The sequence below is a fragment of the Esox lucius genome, chromosome 2, assembly GCF_011004845.1.
Source record: "Esox lucius isolate fEsoLuc1 chromosome 2, fEsoLuc1.pri, whole genome shotgun sequence".
NCBI classification, from domain to species: domain Eukaryota; kingdom Metazoa; phylum Chordata; class Actinopteri; order Esociformes; family Esocidae; genus Esox; species Esox lucius.
In genome coordinates this window covers 14,636,360-14,658,368 of record NC_047570.1, presented here as the reverse complement: position 1 = coordinate 14,658,368, position 22,009 = coordinate 14,636,360, and the positions used below count along the sequence as shown (strand labels likewise).

At 44.7% G+C, this 22,009-nt stretch overlaps 1 protein-coding gene across 2 annotated transcripts in view; it reads right to left on the bottom strand.

The window, feature by feature from the left end:
- Window positions 1–22,009, bottom strand: part of LOC105015725 (AT-rich interactive domain-containing protein 3B) — a 57,693-nt gene that overhangs the window by 4,041 nt on the left and 31,643 nt on the right. Inside the window, exons 3-9 of one of the 2 annotated variants that reach the window (XM_010879077.3) lie at window positions 21,175–21,252; window positions 20,810–20,882; window positions 5,250–5,433; window positions 4,183–4,433; window positions 1,541–1,813; window positions 331–372; window positions 93–185 (exon numbers count right to left, since the gene is read on the bottom strand). In XM_010879077.3, coding sequence (XP_010877379.1) covers window positions 93–185; window positions 331–372; window positions 1,541–1,813; window positions 4,183–4,433; window positions 5,250–5,433; window positions 20,810–20,882; window positions 21,175–21,252 — 994 coding nt within the window. The remainder of the gene's footprint in view (window positions 1–92; window positions 186–330; window positions 373–1,540; window positions 1,814–4,182; window positions 4,434–5,249; window positions 5,434–20,809; window positions 20,883–21,174; window positions 21,253–22,009) is intronic. The other variant, XM_010879087.3, reaches the window with a different exon arrangement.

Here is a 22,009-nt window from a genome sequence, read left to right as displayed (position 1 = left end):
GTATTTCTACATGTGGTAGGTATGGTCATGTTTCACCTTCTTTCTGAGGACCTCTGGGCTTAATTTGATCCGTGAAAACAAAATGCACTCACCTGAATACAATGTGCCGTTAACCTCCACAGACACGCTGATGCTAGCAGATCCATTGGTAGAGATGCTTAGAGCCATGTCTTGCTGTTTCTCATCTGAAAGAAGACAAGACGAAGAAGTTTATGATGTCCTTGTTCCGTGGCCCGGGAACCAGGACATCAAACAGCACCAATAATTTCATTATCCACACAAGCAGTGTATTGTGACATGCAGTAATGGAAAATGTTGTGTTTCACGCACATTTCCTTGTGGGTGTGTTGCAGCATACATCTGCATAACCCACTGTGGAGAAAGAGACACATGTCACAATCCAGGCTTCTGTCCCATTTCAACATATGGTCATGCAAACATTCACAAGTCAGCATGAAAACAATGTGCACATGTTCCGTCAAATTGACTTGTTGAGGATGAAAGGCTGTTTGCGAGGACAGCGCAACAAAGACCTTCTTGCAGTTTGATTCATTTTTACTGCGGCGGATGGTTTCCTCATAGAGTTGTGTTATATAGCAACGGTGCCTGCTCTGGTCCTGGCATGTGAATATTAGCCAACAACTGGAAGACATGATGACCTTATGGATAACACCCAGATTGTTTCTTTTTTTTTTTTTTTTCTTCAACGGAAGTCAAGTGTCCATTCTCATGTTCATCCCTGTGTCATTTCACAAACCCAGGAAATTCAAATGAATTTACTTAATATTTAACAGAGTAAACTGCCTTCCCCGTGTTGTAGACAGACTACCATTTACTTCATAGTCAATTAGCTGTCATTACTCTTCAAGTACCTGGCTGGTTGGTTAATTCTGCTCAGAGAGTCACAGGCAGAAAGGACAGCCAGGGAGAGGCAATACAGACATGCTGGTGCACAAATGGATGATGTCTGTCACTCAGCTGAGGGTTTAAGTAAAGAATAACAGACGAGAAAGAACTTCTAGAACGAATCAACATCTGGGTGTGACATTTACATCCAAGTCAGAAAACGTAACCCGGCGCCAACGTTCACGCTTTCAACCAGACAGCTGCAGGCATCACATGTTACCGGTAGCAGCAAACGGGGACAACTTGCTCCATACCTCATGATTTCATTTGGAGGAGAACGTGAAGTAACTTATTAATATTGTTCGTAACCACTGACACTCCTGTGCTTTACTGCTTAATGATTGGAAGAGTTTGCAATGCAAGTCATCAACACAACAGGGAACTGTCACTTCCACAAAATGTATCACTTGTTCAGAGAAACGGGGCATCAGCAGGACCGAACAGTGCTGGACAAACCCCCAAAAAACGATATAGATTAATTTGGACTCGTGCTCTGGGGTGTCAGCCATAAATGCAGTGCCCATCTCTAAAGCGTACAGAATGTACTGTCCTGCCGGTATCTGATACACATGGGCTGTGTAGCTGCATAGAGTAACCAGGGTGGGGGTCGGGGGGGGTCCCTCTGGACATGTACCTCTGGCATTGGCGCCTTGCAGGCGTAGGTTCATGGGGACCTGGGAAGCCATGGCCAGGAAGTTGTGTTGGAAGGCCTGTTGCATCAGGCGCTGCTGCTCCTCTGCCAGGCGTGCGATCTTCCTCTCAGGGCCTTCGCCCACGCCGGTCTCCAGCTTCTCCCTCAGCTGCTCCAGGGTGGCAGCCCGTGCCAGCCCTGCCACCTGCTGCTGACCCAGCACCAGGCCCATGGAGGGACCGCGACACGCTGCCAGCATGGAGGGGGTATTCTCTTCTGCAGAGGGACAGGGTAAGAGGTTGGATATGTTACATTCATGCTCATAAAGAAAATACATTTCTGAACTTTGAAAGACAGTGAAACATTTTATGTGATGACACTTCTTTGATGAAAACTAAAGCATGTTTAGCTGTGCATTTCAAAGGCTTGTAAACCAGACCACATTTGTGGTGAATTTCCAGAGTTTGCGGAGAGTTCAGCTAAATGCTGCTTTGTTTAACTTTTGGCTTGTTTACTGTATGTGGCCGCTGATGCTTGTAGCCAGCCTATCCTCAGCTAAACTTTCTTGTCCCTGACCTGATCTGATACCCGGTCTACAGAGTAACAGCCTGCATCTCTATCCACAATGCTATTTATGAATGGATAGTCAGTCAGCCACTCACTCCCTCAGAGACATTCGCTCTTCTTGGCCGGTTCCACTTACCAGGTCCGGCAAAATACATGCAGTGTTCAGGTTTTATGGTCTTAATTGGATCGACATGTAGCGGTGTTGTTGTTGCTAGGTGGAACTGTAGTCTCATTGTGCTTATCGAGACTTGTATATACACACAGGAATATATATATATACATAGAAATTCAAAGATAATACAATTTGGTACTAAAACGTGATCAAAGAAAAGTAGGTAGATCTGTTGAAAAACAATGAATAGTTTAGCATGAAAGGGGGAAAAAAATCTACAGCTGAGCCACATTCCAATAACATTAAAGGGAAAGTCAGATAAAAAGGTAATGGTGGTGTGTTCAGCCAGATCCTAATGATGTGTTCAAACAGTTCTAAACCACACTGGCCATAAAGCGTCCTGCTGTCCATGGCAACTGTGTTGTTAATCAGCAGGAAAATGTAAAGTCTGAACAGCCCCAGTGTCACACCTGACAAACACACCTGTAAAGACAGTGTCCAGGTACATAATGACACAGACACTGATCACAATGCTAATTCCTTGATCATTACCTGATCTACAAAACAAAAACATTTAATTGGCCAACTAAATACCACTGCTTCAGAAACCGATCACTTTCAAACCCATGTAAAACAGGTGGGTGCTTTTTGGTATAAAACAGTTCAAACTATTTATTTTATATTACATGAATCATGAAAAAGTAATGTTGCACATGTTTTGGAGCAAGACATGGTGGATGTGGCAGGAGGATGTGAGGGAGCCGTTATAAAGGGGTGGTAAATCAAAGCAAAATCAATGAAATTAAGCCAAAATCTAGCTTACCGGTATTTATGCTTTGTTATTTTCAAACATTATTCAATACACTTCAGAACATAACTTAAAAAGATCCATATTTGGTTTAAGACAGTTGGAGCATGGGCACTAATGTATTTCAGATATTATACATTTGGTGTAACACCTCAAGTTACCATTTCCAGTATGTCTGTTTTGTGACTTGGGGTGTATTAATTATGAACTACACAGACCCAAACAGATGGCAAGGAGAACCTCATTGCAAAATGTTTGAAAGTAAATGAAATATTACATGGGAAGATTGCCATTTGATTTCCAAAATAAGGATTTTATTTATTTTGGATTTACATAATTTGGGAGATTTACATTTGAATATGGTCACTCAGAATATGTATTCATAAATTGCGATGGTATTAACCTTCTAAAGAACTAGTCCCCTGTTCAACTTTGTAGAAGGTTGATGTCCTGGGGTGAAGGGTCAGGCAGTATAAGCATACTGGGGTCTTCACAAGATCTGCATTGGCCAATTAAAAAGGGGCAGACAGGACCCTGCCCGCTGGGCCTCCCAGATATTGTCTGACAGGGTCTCGTACCCCGAAATGCTGAGCTCCTTGGATATTTGCACAGACTTGCCTGCGGCTCTGCAATGTGACCACATACTTGCATACAGCCTGTGTCTCAGGACTATATGATTTTCAACACACATTTTAGCTAAATGTCCTTATAAAATATCCCACTAACTAGTCAGACTTCATTGCTGGAATGGGCTCACAGGTCCTGTTGGTTTAGTAGTTTAATATCACGTGACTTTAGGAATAAAGAATGTGTGCAATACATAACTATCCATGAAAGCACAGACAGGTATGTCAGCTAAAAGCCAAAGTCCAGTTGACGGAAAATGTCTTGCCGAACCTAAGCATTCCGACAGAGGGCGCCACAACACCATGGTTATTTGTTTTGAGTTGCGATCCAAAAACCAGAGTGAACCTCTTAATCATGCCTAACTGAAACCCTCTGGAGAGCATGGTCATTCTGGTTTTAATGATAAAACTCCTTGTGGTATGTAGCCTGGACTTTAATCCCAGTTTTCTCTGTATTATTCATTAAAACACTTTACTCTATATTTCCAGCATAATTTAATTGAGACTCAGCTGATGATCCTTCACTACTCACCTTTTTTCAGAGAAGGGCCCGGTGAGGCCTGCAGGCCGTTGAGGGCCCCGGCAGCCAGCGCAGAGAGGTGCATCTTGGGAGGGGAGAGGATGTGAGGGGCGGTGCTGGGGGATGGGGAGAAGCGGAAGAGGCTGCTGCTGTAGCTGGGCCGACGGCCCTCCCGGCGGTTACTGTCAATGGCCGTCTGAAGCTCGCCCGGAGAACTCAGACCTTTCCTTTCACACTCATATGGGTACAGGTACTTCATGTACCTGGATGGAACACACGACAGTACCGGCTCATCAGACCACACCAACACGCACACTGACGCTGTGACAGAGATGTCAAACAGGCTGCCTGACCAAGCCTCTGAGGGTATCTAACAAAGACTCTGAGGGTATCTAACAAAGACTCTGAGGGTATCTAACAAAGACTCTGAGGGTATCTAACAAAGACTCTGAGGGTATCTAACAAAGACTCTGAGGGTATCTAACAAAGACTCTGAGGGTATCTAACAAAGACTCTGAGGGTATCTAACAAAGACTCTGAGGGTATCTAACAAAGACTCTGAGGGTATCTAACAAAGACTCTGAGGGTGCAGCTACATTAGAGCCACTGGCACTTTTCTGCTACTAGAAAAGGTATAAATGTGAAGCGCATAATAGTGAACACAGGATCAATAGAGAGCGAAGAGCACTATCCATTAGATAGGTGGACCTATGGCTAGTGAGACAAGGCAGGCTGAGCTAGGCCTGCATTAAAAATACATAAAGGTTCATTAGGGCTCTTTGGTACAAAGGAAGGCCGATGAAGAGGTGAGGCCTCACGCAAAACATGAACCGGTTCCCAGTCAAAGCCCACCTCCCTGGTTGTGAACTTTGACCCAAATCACATCAATAAATCCATGGGATCAATAGGCTCCTCCCACGTGGGACGTAATGGAAGGAGGGAGGATGGCAAGGGGAAAGACGACGACTAGTTAAGAGACAGGGACATCCATGCACGCGAGGCCACAGAGACAGACGTCACAAATACAACCTATAGGGAAAGGCAGCCAAACAGAAAGGGGCGAGCTATGAGAGACCCACTGTGTGCGGAGCGTGAAGGCAGCTGAGGTGATGGAGGTGGGTAGGTTGAGACCCTTGGTGATCTCCCGCCAGATCTTCTTGTTGATGACCTCCACCAGGCCCCCTTTCTCCGTCACCAGCTTGTAGAGCATGTAGAGGTCCAGCACCTGCTTCGCCATGATGGGGATACGGTTCACGGGGGTCCCTGCAGGAAGGACACAGGTCAACACGGATCCAGATTTCACACACACACTGGAGGAGCCGGCGTGTTGTGGACGAGGAGACTTGCAGTACATTTAAAAGAGGATGGACCCAAGTGTCACATTGTACATTACACGCTCATGACACTGTAACAGGCTTTCCACGATTGACCGGAACACAAACAGCTGTCATATATCACTGAAAATGAATGACTTTTGATACAGATGCATTCGTCTTGTAAACAGCTTATTCGCAGTCAAACGGAGCGCGCGTGTGTTTGTGTGTGCGCGGAGGAGACACAGGGAGGAGGTGGGGTGAGGGGGCTGTAACGTAGCCACTCCAGCCCCTACATGCTAATCCTTGGCCAGCGGGTGACAGATAGGCCGGTATAATAAGGCTCATGTAGGTGAGTGTCCCCAAGACATCCACAGCCTTCGGCAGTTGGCTGCTGTGCCGGTGCTGCCTGCTCCCCTGGCCTGTTGCTGAGACTGCAGGGCGGCCAGGCTGAGTCCAGCTTTGTAGTTAATACCAGCCAATCCAACTAGCCTCTGCAGACTGCTGGGAGCTCTTAACCCGGAACAAGACCCATTAATGTCTTATTCAAGTAGCAATGTGATCAGGAGAGGAGATTAGCCCTGGCCCTGATTTCATGTCCAAAGATAGTAGCAGTCAATTCCTCCAAGGCTCAAGTCATCTCTGATTAAGCCATTAGATCATTAGCTCGGACAGGGATGGGGACGGGGGGGGGGGGGGGGGGGGGGGGGTCCAGAGGCACACCCTCCCGATAATGAAATAATGATTACAAGTTAAAATTCTCTAAAAACAGTGTTTCTAGATGCAATGTCACAGTGGATGCCATTCCTAGCTACAGGCCAGTGGGTGGAGGGTTATTTAACCATCAGGTCACCCTCTTGCCTGTCTCATTACAATCATGGCCGGCTGCAGAAAAATTGATCAGTCAAGGAGAAGAACGACCGTCAAAATGTATATATGCTACATTATATGAACAATTACAGAAAATATTTGCAACACAGTTATCTATAACAATGCCTTTTATGAAGCACACATTGCTGCAAAGGAATCAGCACATAGAAATGGGGGGATATTTTATAGACCTCCTGATATCCCACTGACCAGCATTACTTTTTATTATCTGGCAATAGGACACAAGACTAGTTGTACCAGCAAACCATGTAGTCATACTACAACCTTTCTTCAAAATGTCAATTCTTCTTATGGAAGCAGCAATTGGAAAGAGGGACAGACAGCACTAACAACAGGTAAAGACGTTTGTTTAGGCCTTTAGAAAATCCATCTATAATGGAAAGGAAATCATATTTTAAGATGTGAAGCTACAAACAAATTAGATGGTAAAACCTGCTAAATGACAAAGAAACAAGCATCCAAATCACTAGTTAAACCCATCAGTTAATGTCAAATTGTTCTGTTATCAAGTTTGTTAGTCCTATCTCACGGGCTGAACATTGTTGCAGAAAGACAACCTCTCAACTCATGTACATTAGAAAGGAAAGTGATATGAAACAAGGCAGAGCCCCTCCCACTACAGTTGATATAGTCCATCAACAAAGTCAGCACTAACTACAGCAAGTTAAGGGCTTGTTGACATTACGAGAGAGAGAATAAAACGCAAGATAGACTTATCTTCAGTTTGCATAGTCAATACCATGGCGTTAATTTCAATAATTCACACCTGCATGTTCGGGACGTACCACACAGGATTGTGGACCTCAGTTGAGGGAAAACAGAGTGACATGTGTGTGCACTGCATATAAACTTGACACAGTTCAGACATAATTGTCTTCACTCTTGCAAAACTCCAGACGGGCTCTATCACAAATGTGGTGCACGCTACTTCGGAAGGTGGCTTCATGAGCTATCGATGTTCGCAGGTTTACTCAACAAAATAATCTTCAATCTTCTTCGATCTCTTAAAAAGTGTAGGATAATGTAAACAGGCCTCAAGTTAGTAAGGCAAAATTGACTACCCCTACAAGACAGTGGGAATAGACTTTCAGCTTTTCCAGGAATTCAACAACATGATCTCTCAAGCCAATTAATGGTCTCCGAATCGGACATCACTTCTGCCAGAATAGTCCATTTCTTGTTGATAGCCGACATAGCCCAGCCCAGCGCTTCCAGAACATACAGCTTATCAAAAGCAGCAGGAATGTGGTGGAGTAAAACATCCAGCTAGCCCAGCCCCAGGCTACAGTTATTTAATGCCGCGCTGCGAGGACATCAATCCTGCATCAAACAATTAGTACAACTGCAGAGGTCAGAGGTTGGCCAGGGGTTATTGATGTCTGAATTAAAGTGCAGGTCAGCAGGAAGCCATGTTTTCATACATAGCCAGCCGTGCATCCCCCTGGACAATGAGACCAGAACAGATGAGGCACAATAGATCCGGCCTGCACTGACAATCCTGCATTTAGGCTTCAATTCACACCAATGGCCCTATTCCATTCCAGGGTAGAAATATCAACGCTGGTTAATAGTGCCTTCAACAAGCAGTGCAGGGGACTGTTCTATGTAAGAATGTGTATTTTTATTTAGACCAGTAATGGGTAACTTTGATTGGGGTGGGAGTAGACACAGAAAGTCTCAGCTCATCATGAGGGGTCCCCATTTTAGTGGGCCCCCTCCTAACAGTGGTGATAATTTAGTTTTAGAGTTCATTTCCTGTAATAAAATAAATGTTTTTGAGAAAAAAGCTCAGAAAATATTACCCTTCTAAAGCCAATTTCCTGGCACTTGGCCATGGGAGAGTCAGGCCTGGCTCCAGGATCAAATGGAGGCTTTTTGTTTATAAATGAGGGGGCATATTTATTTCACCATATATATTTAGCAATATGGTAAAAACTAAATTCTGAGAGACATTAACATATTCGACTGGGGCAGGGGGGACGGGACCTATTTACCAATCTAAAGAATTGAAGCCAACATGAGATAATTGAAGGGGGATTGCGATGTGCTTCAAGCAGGTCCGAATGTTTTTACTCCCTGATTTAAACATTGGATTTAACTCTGAAGCCCAAAGACAAATCAAGGCTTGTTTCAACAGGACCTGGCAAAATAGCAGTCATTTGCATTTACAACCCATTTAAGAAAATGATCAAACACAATTTACCAAAGCCCCTTCAACCAGACTGGTGAAGATATAAAGCCATTAGCGAGAAAACAACCCACCATCTTCGGAAAAAAACCATCTGTTCTAGGTCTTCTAGGCCTCCGGGCTCAATCACTTTAAACACCTCATGTTTTGATCTTGGAAACAACCTCTGAGTCAATGGATGTAAACACAAGTATCAGAGTAGCGTAGGCCAATGCTATCAAGTCATATGAACGGCTCAAGCATCAGATCCTGCTAACATTAATGTAAGGCACTATTGGCTGCTTTCCCTCAGAGGGCAGCAGGGACTTGTCCACTGCAGCACTGAAACAATCTGTAATTGGCTACAGGCTTCATCCTTTGCCCTGGACTGATTTCCCCCCAGGGACAGGGCCATCAGGAGGCGAGTGATTAATGGTTGTGGAGGTCAGGGTTCACGATGGTGGGAAGTGCTATAGGGGTGAAGGCCCTGTGAAGCCACTCCCTAAGTCCTTCCTTCACTTCCATACTTCCAGTGTTCAGACAGGGCCAGTCAGGGAGGCAGAGAGGCTCAGAGTGGCAGGAGAGGGCCAGGAGAGGGCCGCAGTGGGATTCAGTACAGTGATATTATTACACTATTTTCAATTGAGCAGTACGGAGACAGAGTGGGAACCAAGTACAGCCATATGAACCAGTCAGCAAGTGGATTGCTCTTACGGCAGAGAAAAACGAAGATGAGTCAGTCACAACGGTCACACGATGGCTTTAGTCCACCACTTCGCAAACGCCACACTGCTACCGACAGTTCCAAGAACCTGCCCTGAATGTGTGAAAAAAAACATGGTCCTTATATGACGACCCTTGACCTATTTTTAGAGTTAAACAGCTGTCTGCATTAATAGTTATGGCAATAAATCAATGGAGTTGCACTGACGCCAGTATCGTAAATGAAATATTACTGATTTCACATGAATGGCATTCTTTAAATAAATAAGCGCAGGAGTGACAGCTTACTAGTGAACAAGGGTTGGGAAGAAGACACAATAAATGCATTTTTCACTGAAGGTGTTGCCTTGTGGTGTGGAATTTCACTTCCATACTGCTCAACCTCTTCAGGTGAGGGGGAGGGAAATCAGAAGGAAGGAAAAAGAGGAGAGAGTGGAGAGAGAAAAGGGCGAGCAGGAGAGCATTTAGAAGCACATCACCATTAAAAGGATATATTGGTTTTGCATTCTGTATACAACTGTAGATACAGTTATCTACAAAATGATTGGCCTCCTTGATAAAGTCTGCATAATTATTACAGATCATTACTTAAATTTAACAATGTGGAATATGGCACTTCAATAAGAATCAAGGGGAATCAAAATTACACATTCCTCAAATTCTAAAAATATCTCCCCCAAAACATGTGAATACTTGTTTTCAGTACCTCAGTGACGCACATCAGCATTACTGTTTGGAACCAAAACAGGGATGCAGATACAGAAAAGCACCTCACTGTGAAATATGGTGACAGATCATTGATGTTATGGGTTTTGGTTTGGTTTCACTGGACCTGGGGGTCTTGTTAAGGTCAGCAGCAACATGCCATGTAATAAGTCATTTTATCAAACATTTTGCAAAGATGTTTGATAAAATTGGGCACGACTTAAAGACAGTGTGCACATATCACAAAACCCACAAATAAATTGTTAATTTACCACACAATCAACATCTAGCATTGGCCATCTCAGTCTGTGGACTTGAATCCCATTAAAACCTTTGGTTTGCATTGAAAAGGGTCTAAGGTGCAGTGGAAGAAAACCTGCTGTAGTCCACATGAGACCTGGGACTTGGAAGAACACTCATCTTCCAGCAGGAAAAACAAAAACTCCTAATTATATACATTTTGATTGAATATTAATAACATTTTTGTGATTACGCCAATAAGTCTAAACAGAAATGTCACCTTTCAGCCCGATAATGACCCCAAACACACTTCACACGTTTCAGAAGTTATTGGATGGGGAGACTATGTATTAGATATGCCACCTCAGAGCCCCTACCTCAAGATAACTAAACCTGTGTGGAATCAACTGGTGGGGAAAAAACTAAAACCAGCCCCATTTGAAGAGGGTTACGACAAACCCTGCAAGACACGTTGAAGAACACATCACAAGGCTACATAGGGGGAAAAACACACAAGTGAGTTGTTTCAGCTGTGTATTCTAATGGAAGCCAAATCAAATACCACTTTTAAAAACACAACACATTTTTTGCACTCATTACATTAATATTTCCGCATTTGCTTCCAAGTTAACGCTTACTCGAAACAAAAACACTTCTTACTGTTCTGACAATTTCCTCAGGTGGCCAACGACACAGTGATGTATAAACATGCCCTTCACCTCAAGGGGGTGGGGGGGCCGAGACAGACAGCTAGAGACAGAGCGGATTACTGCAATAAGAAAGATGTCTGCCAAAACACAAACAGCCTCTGCCTCATGTCAGTGTCGGAGACCTTAAGAAAGACCTCTGGAGCCCCCTCGTCCACACCACCTCCACTAACCTAGATTAGACCAAACAAGGGCCTGCACCGTGTCTCCCAACCACTGTCCTGCCTCTCCGTCCCAGACACACTACAGCCTATGGTTCCTGCTGGGTGTTTATTTTAGCCAGAGATCCAGGCCATTTGGTTGTTCATATGTTCAGACTTGTATTGTCAGGCCGGTAATACTGCGGCTGGGACAGGGTTTGTTGTATTTTTAATGCTTGGACGAGGGACATAGAAGGTAAAGTCCACTGATGGTATGGAATTCTCTTTGCTATCTTTAGTCTGGGCAGAGACACTCCGATGCATCACGTGACTGACCAATTCATATCAAGTGGTAGGGAATACATGAACAGACTGCAGCCATACCAAGGATCCCATCTACAGAGTGGGTTAACATTAGCCACTATACATGTAGGGGGCCAGAAGCACCACGCGTGCAGGGATATAAAAGCACAGCTGGTGCCGGCCAAGCCCGGGGGGGGGTGGGGTGTCTCATGACAAACCATGAAAAAGACACCCCAGAACAAACATTAAAGGAGGAAATGACAGACAGACACCTTCCATTATTTGTTCAACTCAATACACTACATGCAAGTCACTAAAATGAGCCCGGAGAGAGACAGCCTTGTTATTTATAGGACAAATCCTTTGATACATTGAGTCTGGTCAATGAGAAAATACAGTTCCAACTCAGAGTAGACAGTGGTCTGGCTGCAGTCCTGAATTTGGACCGTAATCTCTCAATCTCATTGGGAACAATTAGTTCAGTAAATTAGATGAGCACTACAGGGGGATGAAAGAAAACACTAGAGAGAGAGAATGAAAAGTGGGAGAGTAACATGACACCGTCCTCTTGGGCCATAAAGATGGTCACCTGGTGAATTGGGGGATGGGGATTGAAAAGAGTGGATGGCGCGAAAAGTGAGACGGCCACTTCAACTGTAACCTAAATCGCTTTGGTCCCTCAGGGCTATGAGAGACCCGTCTTACTACTGACTGTACTCTGATCAACACTTCGTCAGATGGAAGGGGTACCACAACTTCCCTGCAGGGAAACACAGCTTAAAAGACAGAGGAGATTTAGCCCGTATGCCAAATGCTTACATCTTCACCAGAAATCTAACTATAGCCTACACTTAAACTAGCCTACACTTAAACTAGCCTACTAGTTACATAGGCACTAGTCTAGTTTCACTAGTCCAATATTATAAAATTGTGCAGGAAGGTGAATTCCACAGCTACATATTTTGAAATACAAAATTGGCTTGATGTCCGCATTCTCTACACTAAACAGTGAAGTGGCATCATTCACATCTGAAGTAACGGAGCCAAGTCTGAAACCAGAGCTGCCCATCATAGCGGCATTAGAGTGTTTTAACACTACAATAGTTTTTAGGATGAATATGACTTGTTGCCAGATTTGTCTCAGAGATACATTTTAGTATAAATGCGCTAAAATGTAAATTCTCACTTCACCATCCATGGCAACATGGGACACGTTTCCAACAGATACTCCCTGAAGCTACTGAGCTGTAAGTATGATGTCTCACTCAATATATATTACAACAGAATGACTGGTAAGAAGTCGGGTCCTTAAGTCCTTGAATAAACAGAAAACAAATATTTTGTTATTGGGAAGCAACTTAAAACTTAGCACTGTGCACGCATGTGTTGTGCCTTGCGGCGCAGCATACGTTTCTTTTCTCTGACAGTGTAAACAGAAAATAGTATTTGTTCATGTTATTTATTTAAATTGTGTTCGCTAAAACTATTGTAAGGGTAAACAGGGGACAGAGCTCTCCACAGGCAGGTGCATTAATGACAGGGGTCTCCAGTGGACCTTTCTCCTCCATCTCTTTATAACACAGCTAACTGATCCAATCAATGGACACCCAGACAGATAAAGCCTTCAACTGACAAGCCCAGAGGTGATCAATACAGTAGCATCAGCTGCGGTGGTCTGTGGGAAGCAGGGGTGGGGGAGGGGGAAACAACTCCATTCAAAACCTTTTCTGTGGTTCTGCTGGAGGTTCCATTACAGCTCAGACTTTTCACATGTACCCTAGTATAGTGGAGGAGAAAAGGAATGTTGGGAAGCACTCTGCCAAAGGATGATTATTTGCATTTGACGCGGCCACATCAACTTCGTCCATACAAGTAGGCCATGTGATTTTGCTCGCTTTACATCTCTGAAAATTGTGTTCATTGGTTATCATCGGCTGCTTTAAGTTCATCATTTAGGTTATTCTTATTTGTTTTCCAATGCCTCTTAATATGAAAGTAATCTAAAAGTAATCAGATTATGTTACTAAGTTTGAGTAATCAAAAGTTACGTTACTGATTACAAATGTGGACAGGTAACTTGTTACTGTAACAGATTACATTTAAAAAGTAACCTACCCAACCCTGCCGGTGTCAATACGGCACCAGTACCTATATGACCAGTATCTACCAGACCGAATTAGAACGCAAATTTCGGTGCCACTTAAATATGTCGATTAAAATATTTTCCCTCTGGTGCTCCAAAACAGACGTAAAAAGCATCATCACCATTCACCGCAAGTGATCGCTAGTTAACATATTACACTTTCTCTGGTGACAGCAGGTAGCCTACCGTTAGCTAGTTACCTTAAACATGCTTAAAATGCCTAAAGTGAAACGTTCTAAAGTGTGGCTGTATTTCACGCGAAAGGATTCCGACACCGGAACGTGCAACACGTTTTAAAACAATTACGTTTAAAGGGGGGAACACTTCGAACTAATGAAACATGCAGCGACACACGGGATAAACTTAAAAGCAGAGGGATGCACCGTGTTCGACAGCTTCCGGACCTCAGCTGGCAATATGGGCATCCCTGGCCCGAGTGAGACCAACCCTAGTACGACTCTGAGCAATCTGGAGACAATTGATTATCATGTTGACAACAGCAGCCTTACTGCAGGTTAGTTGGATAATGTACTAACACTGTGCAGCTATTGTTTTTTGGCTTTTTAAAAGTATCAGTTCAGGCACCGGAATAGTAAAAAACCCAAACAATATCCAACCCTAATTTTAAATCAGGGGCAACAAATTATGAACGCTGATAGCCATGGTATATGCCCAATATTCTAAGGCTAAGCGCTGATCTTGGGTATGAAGCATCAAAGAGTGCCTGGATATAGCGCCTGGATATAGCGCTTAGCAGTGGTTTATTGGCAATATATAACAAACCCCTAAATGCCTTATTGCTTTTATTAACTGGTTACCAATGCAATGACAAGAGAAAAATGGATGTCATACCTGTGGTATACAGCCTTACATTCTGCGGCTATCAGATAATGAGTATTCAAACCAACTGTTTCATAGGTACGCAATAAGGCATGAGGGGTTGAGGCAGACGCTTATGCGTCATACTTAAGAACAGCTCTTAGCCATGGTATATTGGCCATATGATACACCCCTGTGCCTTATTTCTAAACTATGTCAGAGCAGAGAATGTTCTAGTAAAGGTCTGTGTCAGGGGACCTAACTCAAGACAGCGAGAGAGAAGGACAGAACTAGCAGTATAGCTAAACAAGGGGCCTCATCAACTGCTTAGTCCAAAATCTCTGGAGCTTAGAGATCCGAATCCCTGTACAGTATGACTAGAATTAGATCCAAACTCCTGTAGAGTATGACTAGAATTAGATCCAAACTCATATAGAGTATGACTAGAATTAGATCCAAACTCCTGTAGAGTATGACTAGAATTAGATCCAAACTCCTGTACAGTATGACTAGAATTAAATCCAAACCCCTGTAGAGTATGACTAGAATTAGATCTAAACCCCTGTACAGTTTGACTAGAATTAGATCTAAACCCCTGTACATTATGACTAGAATTAGATCCAAACCCCTGTACAGTATGACTAGAATTAGATCTAAACCCCTGTACAGTTTGACTAGAATTAGATCTAAACCCCTGTACAGTATGGCTAGAATTAGATCTAAACCCCTGTACAGTATGGCTAGAATTAGATCTAAACCCCTGTACAGTATGGCTAGAATTAGATCTAAACCCCTGTACAGTATGACTAGAATTAGATCTAAACCCCTGTACAGTATGACTAGAATTAGATCTAAACCCCTGTACAGTATGGCTAGAATTAGATCTAAACCCCTGTACAGTATGACTAGAATTTGAGGGAATTAAAAAAGGCATTTTGGTAAACCAGGGCCTGTTGATGAGGATTAAACATGAAAGAATGTTCAAATTGAAATGTAACGTGAAGAGCAGACATCACTGTCTGTCAACTAGAAAGGAGCCATTCTATTTCTAACTGCAGTGTTCGAGTCACTGCATACATCCCACAACTAATTGGATTGACTCAGGAAATGACAGGAAGGGGTGAGGGGCCGGGGACAGCGGAAGAAAGAAAGACACCAGACCAGACTTGACTCTCATCTTGCTAACATCCCACGTGTAACGCAAAGACACTAACCACATCTTTGATAAAATGAGAGAGGGAATGCTCTGCCACTATGAATAGTTCTCCTTTTCTGGCGTCGGTCTAGAACGCATTGATTACAAAGCAGTGGTTCTATTGGACTTGGCCTATGGGTCCCACCCTTTCCTTAGTAAACCCAGGGGCCCACGCCACTCTGCCAGCCCGGCCACATCTTTTGCCTGTCTGCCTGTCTCCGTTCCAAGTTGCATCTAAACTAACACCATATTCCCTATTTAGTTCACTACCCTAAAACCAGGGCCCATTGTGCTCTTGTGAAACGCAGGGCTCATAACAGCTCGGTTCAAAATGAGCAGACTACATATCTAGTGAACAGTGTGCCATTTGGGCCGCATATCCAGACTGTGGCCTTGTTTCTGTACACGCTTGTCTGATGCCTCCCTTCGCACCCTCTATAACGCCTCCGTAGCTGTGGCAACCCCATCCTCTTCGCTGTCTACATCCTTCATGCCCTGGTCCAGTACAGACAGGCGGCGGGCTTTCCCTCGTCTGCTGTCCGTCGGAGTTCCCCCTATCAAAGACAGGGCCCCCAGTTTTAGGGTCTCATTAATCATTCTCTGTAGGACAGGGGGCCCCTTAATCCAACCCCCCCCTGCCCTGTGCACTACCCTCTGCCCCTATCCCCCACGGTGTTATCAAGTTTCACTGGCTGGAACTGTAGCACAATAAACACAGGGAAAGGGGTGAGGGGTGGGGGAGGAGTGGGAGGGGGAGAGGAGCGGGGGAAGGAAGAAGAACAGAGATGGGAGACGGTATTTTCCAGTACCATCTTTACAACCTGGCATTCAGAATGTGAATGTGAGGTAGTCATCTGAATGCGAGCTATTCATCTAAAATGCTTTGTGGTAATGTTAATACTGGAACCAGGCCAAAATTCAGATCAATGATTTGTAGAACCATGAAACCAAGGCACTATGAGTGGCCTGACGTTAAAAATCACTTACGGCCAGTGACGGAGGTTCGAGCTAGCAAGTTTAGATTCCGTTTGAAACTATTTTACTCCTTCACCATAGAACCCAGCTTCTATGACAGTACGAACCCATGTAGTCATATGACAGAACTAGTCAAACTACTAGTCATTTCCAGAAACTGTGAGTGTTCAACATAAACCTCCATTAAACAGGCCACAGAATATTCCCATTGTAGCGCCTGCTATAGTGTGCGTGCGTGCGCGTGAAGGTATAGCCCAGTGAGCCCCTGTCCTGAATGAGGAGAATGTGATCTATGTAGCGTGAGCACTAGCTCTGCTTGGTGTGGTAATGTAATGCGTACAGTACATGGATGCCCTAGAGTCCATTCGTGGTGTAACGGTGGACAGAGCTCTCAGTCTCTGGGCTACTCTTCAAGTCCTTTGCTGAGACTTCGTTCTCCCTTTCACCTCTACGCAGCGCCGCCTGACCACATGGCCACGCCATCGTGGACCAGCTGTTTCTCTGCAACCAGCCCAGAGCACATGCTGCTGACAGACGGACAGTCCATGTCTCTGAGGGAACATTAAAACCTTGCAAGGCACAACTCAGCAAGCCTGAGGACTCATTCACCAGCTAAACAGGCCTGGTTGCCAAAGTGTCTGGAATTCAAAGATGAGCTGGTGTTAATTCAAACAACCATCAGATCGGTTTCTTTCCCCGCTCCAGTCTGCTCTGGTTAAATGGCACTGACAAGGCTGGATTACAGAATTACAACCACGAACGACATCTAAATCCTTACTACTACCATGGAGGAGGGTTCCTCTAGGATAACATTGACTCGGTCTGCAAGAGTCAAACAAATCACAAGCGCCAGGACGTTTTAGGTGTCAACTGTCTCCAGTACATCTTTGCTATACTACACTGCTTCTCAGGCAACAGCGACAACTGGGGTGGATCAAACCATTGACAAACGTTACTCCTGTGGGGTCTTTTTCTGTGGGGGAGTTGGGGGGTTGTTAAACACTTGTCTGATGCACCCCCCTCCGTCCTGTGAATCCCTTAACAGAAGTCTTTCACACTCGCTCTGTCCATCAGACCCAGGCACCATTAATCATCCCAAGTGGACAGCGCTGGCAGGCATTTGGCTGCTTTGCACTGTCTTTTTTTTTCTTCTTCTTGGTGAAGTGCCTGTAGCTCTCACAGTCTACCTTACTGCTCCCTCTGTCTCCTTCATCCCGTCCCTGCCCCCATCCTATCCCAGAGCAGGAGTCGGAGGGAGGGGTGTCAAACCAAAACAAACAATCACCCATCTGCTTAACTGAAGCCTTTGAGGCGGTTAGAAGCAACACAACAGTGTCAAAGCTTTTCTCCACGTTCCCGGCTGAGCCGCGAAAGCAAGAAGTGAAACGGATATCATAAACAAAACCGCTACAGGAGAAGATGGAGGCCGAAAACCCTGAGCCCTCAGCCACCAGGAACAGAGGTGCTGCTGCTGTTACTCTAATGTGGGGCCCAGTCAACTACTCTAATGTGGGGCCCAGTCAACTACTCTAATGTGGGGCCCAGTCAATGGGCCTCTTCACACACCCACTGGGTTAAAGACAGCTGCTGAAATTCCGCAACAACGAACAGACACACACGCACACAGGAAAACGCCCACACACCCACCGTGGAAATGGGTTCCCTTGTAAGTTTCCTTTCTGTTATTTCCTACTTCCCAAGGACTTTCTGAGGGGAGGGGGAAATTGCTCCTCCATTTGGGTCTCTACGCCTCATTCCTTACCTAATTTCTTTCACTCGACACTCACACTCTTCAACTAACATCGCCTGGACAGCTGTCATCAGTCAAGATATATTCAATCATTACCTTACTGTTTTCCCCAAAAATGGAAAGTTAAAGAGTATATACACGTACATTTCCTTAATGGTGCAGCGTAAGTGTCATGTTATTTGGCACATGTAGAGGACACACAAGATATTGACCAGTCAATAAAAGGCTTACTTGCCGGTTCCGTGGCGACAAAGCAACAGCATTAGAAAACAACTCACAAAACAAAAATGTACTTTTGATCAGTAACAGAGCCAGACAAGGGTGTCAACAGAGAGATCAACGGCCTGGACTTGCCGGCCAGACTGGTTCTAATCCTCCAGCCGACAAGTTTCCCTCCCAGAGCCAGACAGTTACACCTAATTAGTCCCAAGTAGTTGCTATAAATAGGAATCTGTTCTTAGCATACATGATCATACAACAACAGCAAAAATAAATAAAATGCCAGCGGCACTGAGATGCTTCTCATGGTAGGCCTGGGGAATGTGTGCTGGGGCCCTTTTCTCACAGCCGAGTGGGAAGCCAGCCAAGCAATTAGGTCTCCTTGATTAAGGCCCCGATTTAGAAAACAGCGGAGGTCAGCCAAGTGCCGCTTATTGAAGGAGAGAAGAGCGGAGGGGATGTGGTTCCTTTCCCTTTTAGGCCGCAAGAGAGTGTCTAACAGCGTACCAGGCAACTGACATTCAAGAGAGAGTGTCTAACAGCGTACCAGGCAACTGACATTCAAGAGAGAGTGTCTAACTGCGAACCAGGTAACTGACATTCAAGAGAGAGTGTCTAACAGCATACAAGGTAACTGACATTCAAGAGAGAGTGTCTAACAGCGTACCAGGCAACTGACATTCAAGAGAGAGTGTCTAACAGCGTACCAGGCAACTGACATTCAAGAGAGAGTGTCTAACTGCGAACCAGGTAACTGACATTCAAGAGAGAGTGTCTAACAGCGTACAAGGTAACTGACATTCAAGAGAGAGTGTCTAACTGCGAACCAGGTAACTGACATTCAAGAGAGAGTGTCTAACAGCGTACAAGGTAACTGACATTCAAGAGAGAGTGTCTTACAGTGTAACAGGTAACTGACATTCAAGAGAGAGTGTCTAACAGCGTACCAGGTAACTGACATTCAAGAGAGAGTGTCTAACAGCGTACCAGGCAACTGACATTCAAGAGAGTGTCTAAAAGCGTACCAGGCAACTGACATTCAAGAGAGAGTGTCTAACAGCGAACCAGGTAACTGACATTCAAGAGAGAGTGTCTAACAGCGTACAAGGTAACTGACATTCAAAAGAGAGTGTCTAACAGCGTACCAGGTAACTGACATTCAAAAGAGAGTGTCTAACAGCGTACAAGGTAACTGACATTCAAAAGAGAGTGTCTTACAGTGTACCAGGTAACTGACATTCAAGAGAGAGTGTCTTACAGTGTACCAGGTAACTGACATTCAAGAAAGAGTGTCTTGCAGTGTACCAGGTAACTGACATTCAAAAGAGAGTGTCTTACAGTGTACCACGTAACTGACATTCAAGAGAGAGTGTCTTACAGTGTACCAGGTAACTGACATTCTTTGACAATTACTTTCAATGAAACCTATTCAGGCACCATGTGATGAATTCAATGAATTCAGTTTAAAATGCAGCCACCTTGCTGCTTTGGGAGCAAAACCAAAATGCACATCATCCAGCGTTTGATGAATATACCATCTGACGAGCACGCCACCAGGGTCAGCCTTCCACCTCTCCACTGTCAGAGCAGTGAGATGCTAACAGGCCAATGACTGATCCTCTCCCTCTCTAACTAATACATCATCCCCCAACAAGACCTCTACAGACACACGCCGGGTCAGGCCACCAGCGGCTCACTAGTTGATTTCACCGGTCACACGTGGCTCTGTCATTGGATGGTCTTGCAGTCAGAGTCGCTCATTCACTGTAGCGTTTTCACAGTTTTGTAGTTTAAAAACTATTGCTAAGGCACGCATGTAAAAACACTAAAAACACATAATAGGCATCAGCCTGGCATTTTACATGACCTAAAACTATTTGGAGAATGTTCTGTAACCTCAGGGAAACACTTCTATGATAAAGACTTAATAGGGCAATGCCGGTCGGATTAAACGGAGCCAACTCAACTCTCAGCAGTGGGGTGGTATGAGGTGGTCACTCATTTCAGAAACAGTGTTCAGAGAGCAGGCTGACAACTGAGCCTTCCATGCAGTTTGCTTAGTGAATTAGTCACAGTCTAAACGGGTCCTCTCGGGTTTGGGACAGTCTGTGTGTGGACCTAAAACACTGTGAAACAGGATTCAGTGTTCAATAGTCTGAGCATCTTTTCCAGTTGACTTCTCCTGCCTCTAAGGAAGTGCTTATTTGTGTGTCTGATTGTGGATACCTGTTTTTGTCGATAATACAGGAAAGACCTATTCATGAATCAATTAAATATGTAAGTAGTTACTTGGGAGAAAGGCATCCACTTGGGAGAAACTTTAGAGAAAGGTTCTAAACGTCTTCTTACCTCTTTTTTGCATGTAGGTGAACAGGTCATCCAGGAACTCCTTTCTGTTGGGGTCACTATCAAGCTCATACAGCTGATGGAAAAAACATGACATTTATTTTACATATATAAAACACACGATTACATCACATTTTATGTGTTTCTATTTATTTGAGTAGGCTTCTAATTAACTTCCTCACTGAAGGAAAGCGGGGAGTATCTTTAAGTGACCACTACTACAAAAAAAAAAGGGTTCATTGTATAAATGCTGACCGGTGACCTTTTCCATGAGATGAATAACATTCTTTACTGCCAGCTAGGTATTTGATGACCGGCAGGGCCTGTGCTGTGGATCCTCCATAATGTGCCCCAGACCAGACACGTACCTTAGCAAAGTCTCTGGAGGCCTCTCCTCTTCCTCCTCTTCCACCGTCAGCCTCATCCGCCCAGGCAGCACTTCCATTCTGCACAGGGACCACAGAACGAACACTCAGTACACCCAGCTAAACACACAAGGCATTCATTTGGATCCAGGAGTATATGCATGAGGGTTAGTGTGTCCCTCAGTCTCCTGTTCCCTACCCCCCCCCCACCTAACATCTCCATTTGACCTAAAGCATCTGCATCTGGGTCCAGTCCTGGCCCCGCCCCCTCCCCCAGAACAGGCTTCCGACCCAGCTGGAGACCTCAGCCCCCCCGTCCCTTAACCCAAACGCAGCTGCAGTAGGCCGGCCAAGTTCACGGGGTGTAACAAGACTGACAAACAGTCTGGTCAGTAGCACTAACAAGGGGGGGATGAATCATAGGGGAGATGGGTTGGGGGGGGGGGGGCACTGCCCCCCACAGGATGGGAAGTTAAAGGAAAATAGGGGTAAAAGGTAAAGAAAAGCATGTGCAGAACAGGAATTTCTTCTTTAAGACCAACCCAATAAAAGCATCGGAAATCAAAACAAGATCAGTCTGTGTAGGGAGTACAGGCGCTGGTAAAAGCTCCAGGACCGGATCCTGTTTCAACAGGGAGCCAGCTCATTGGTCAGAACAGCACTCCTGAAAATCAGCAACAGGAGGTCAAAGGTTTCCAAGGCACAGAGAAAGTCAGTCATCTTCAGCCTCTCACTCACTGGGACTGTGTAGATCTATGTCCTAATGGTCGCCAATGGCCATATAGTCTAAATTGACATTGATGTTAGCTCCCAAATCATAATGATTCATTACATCCAA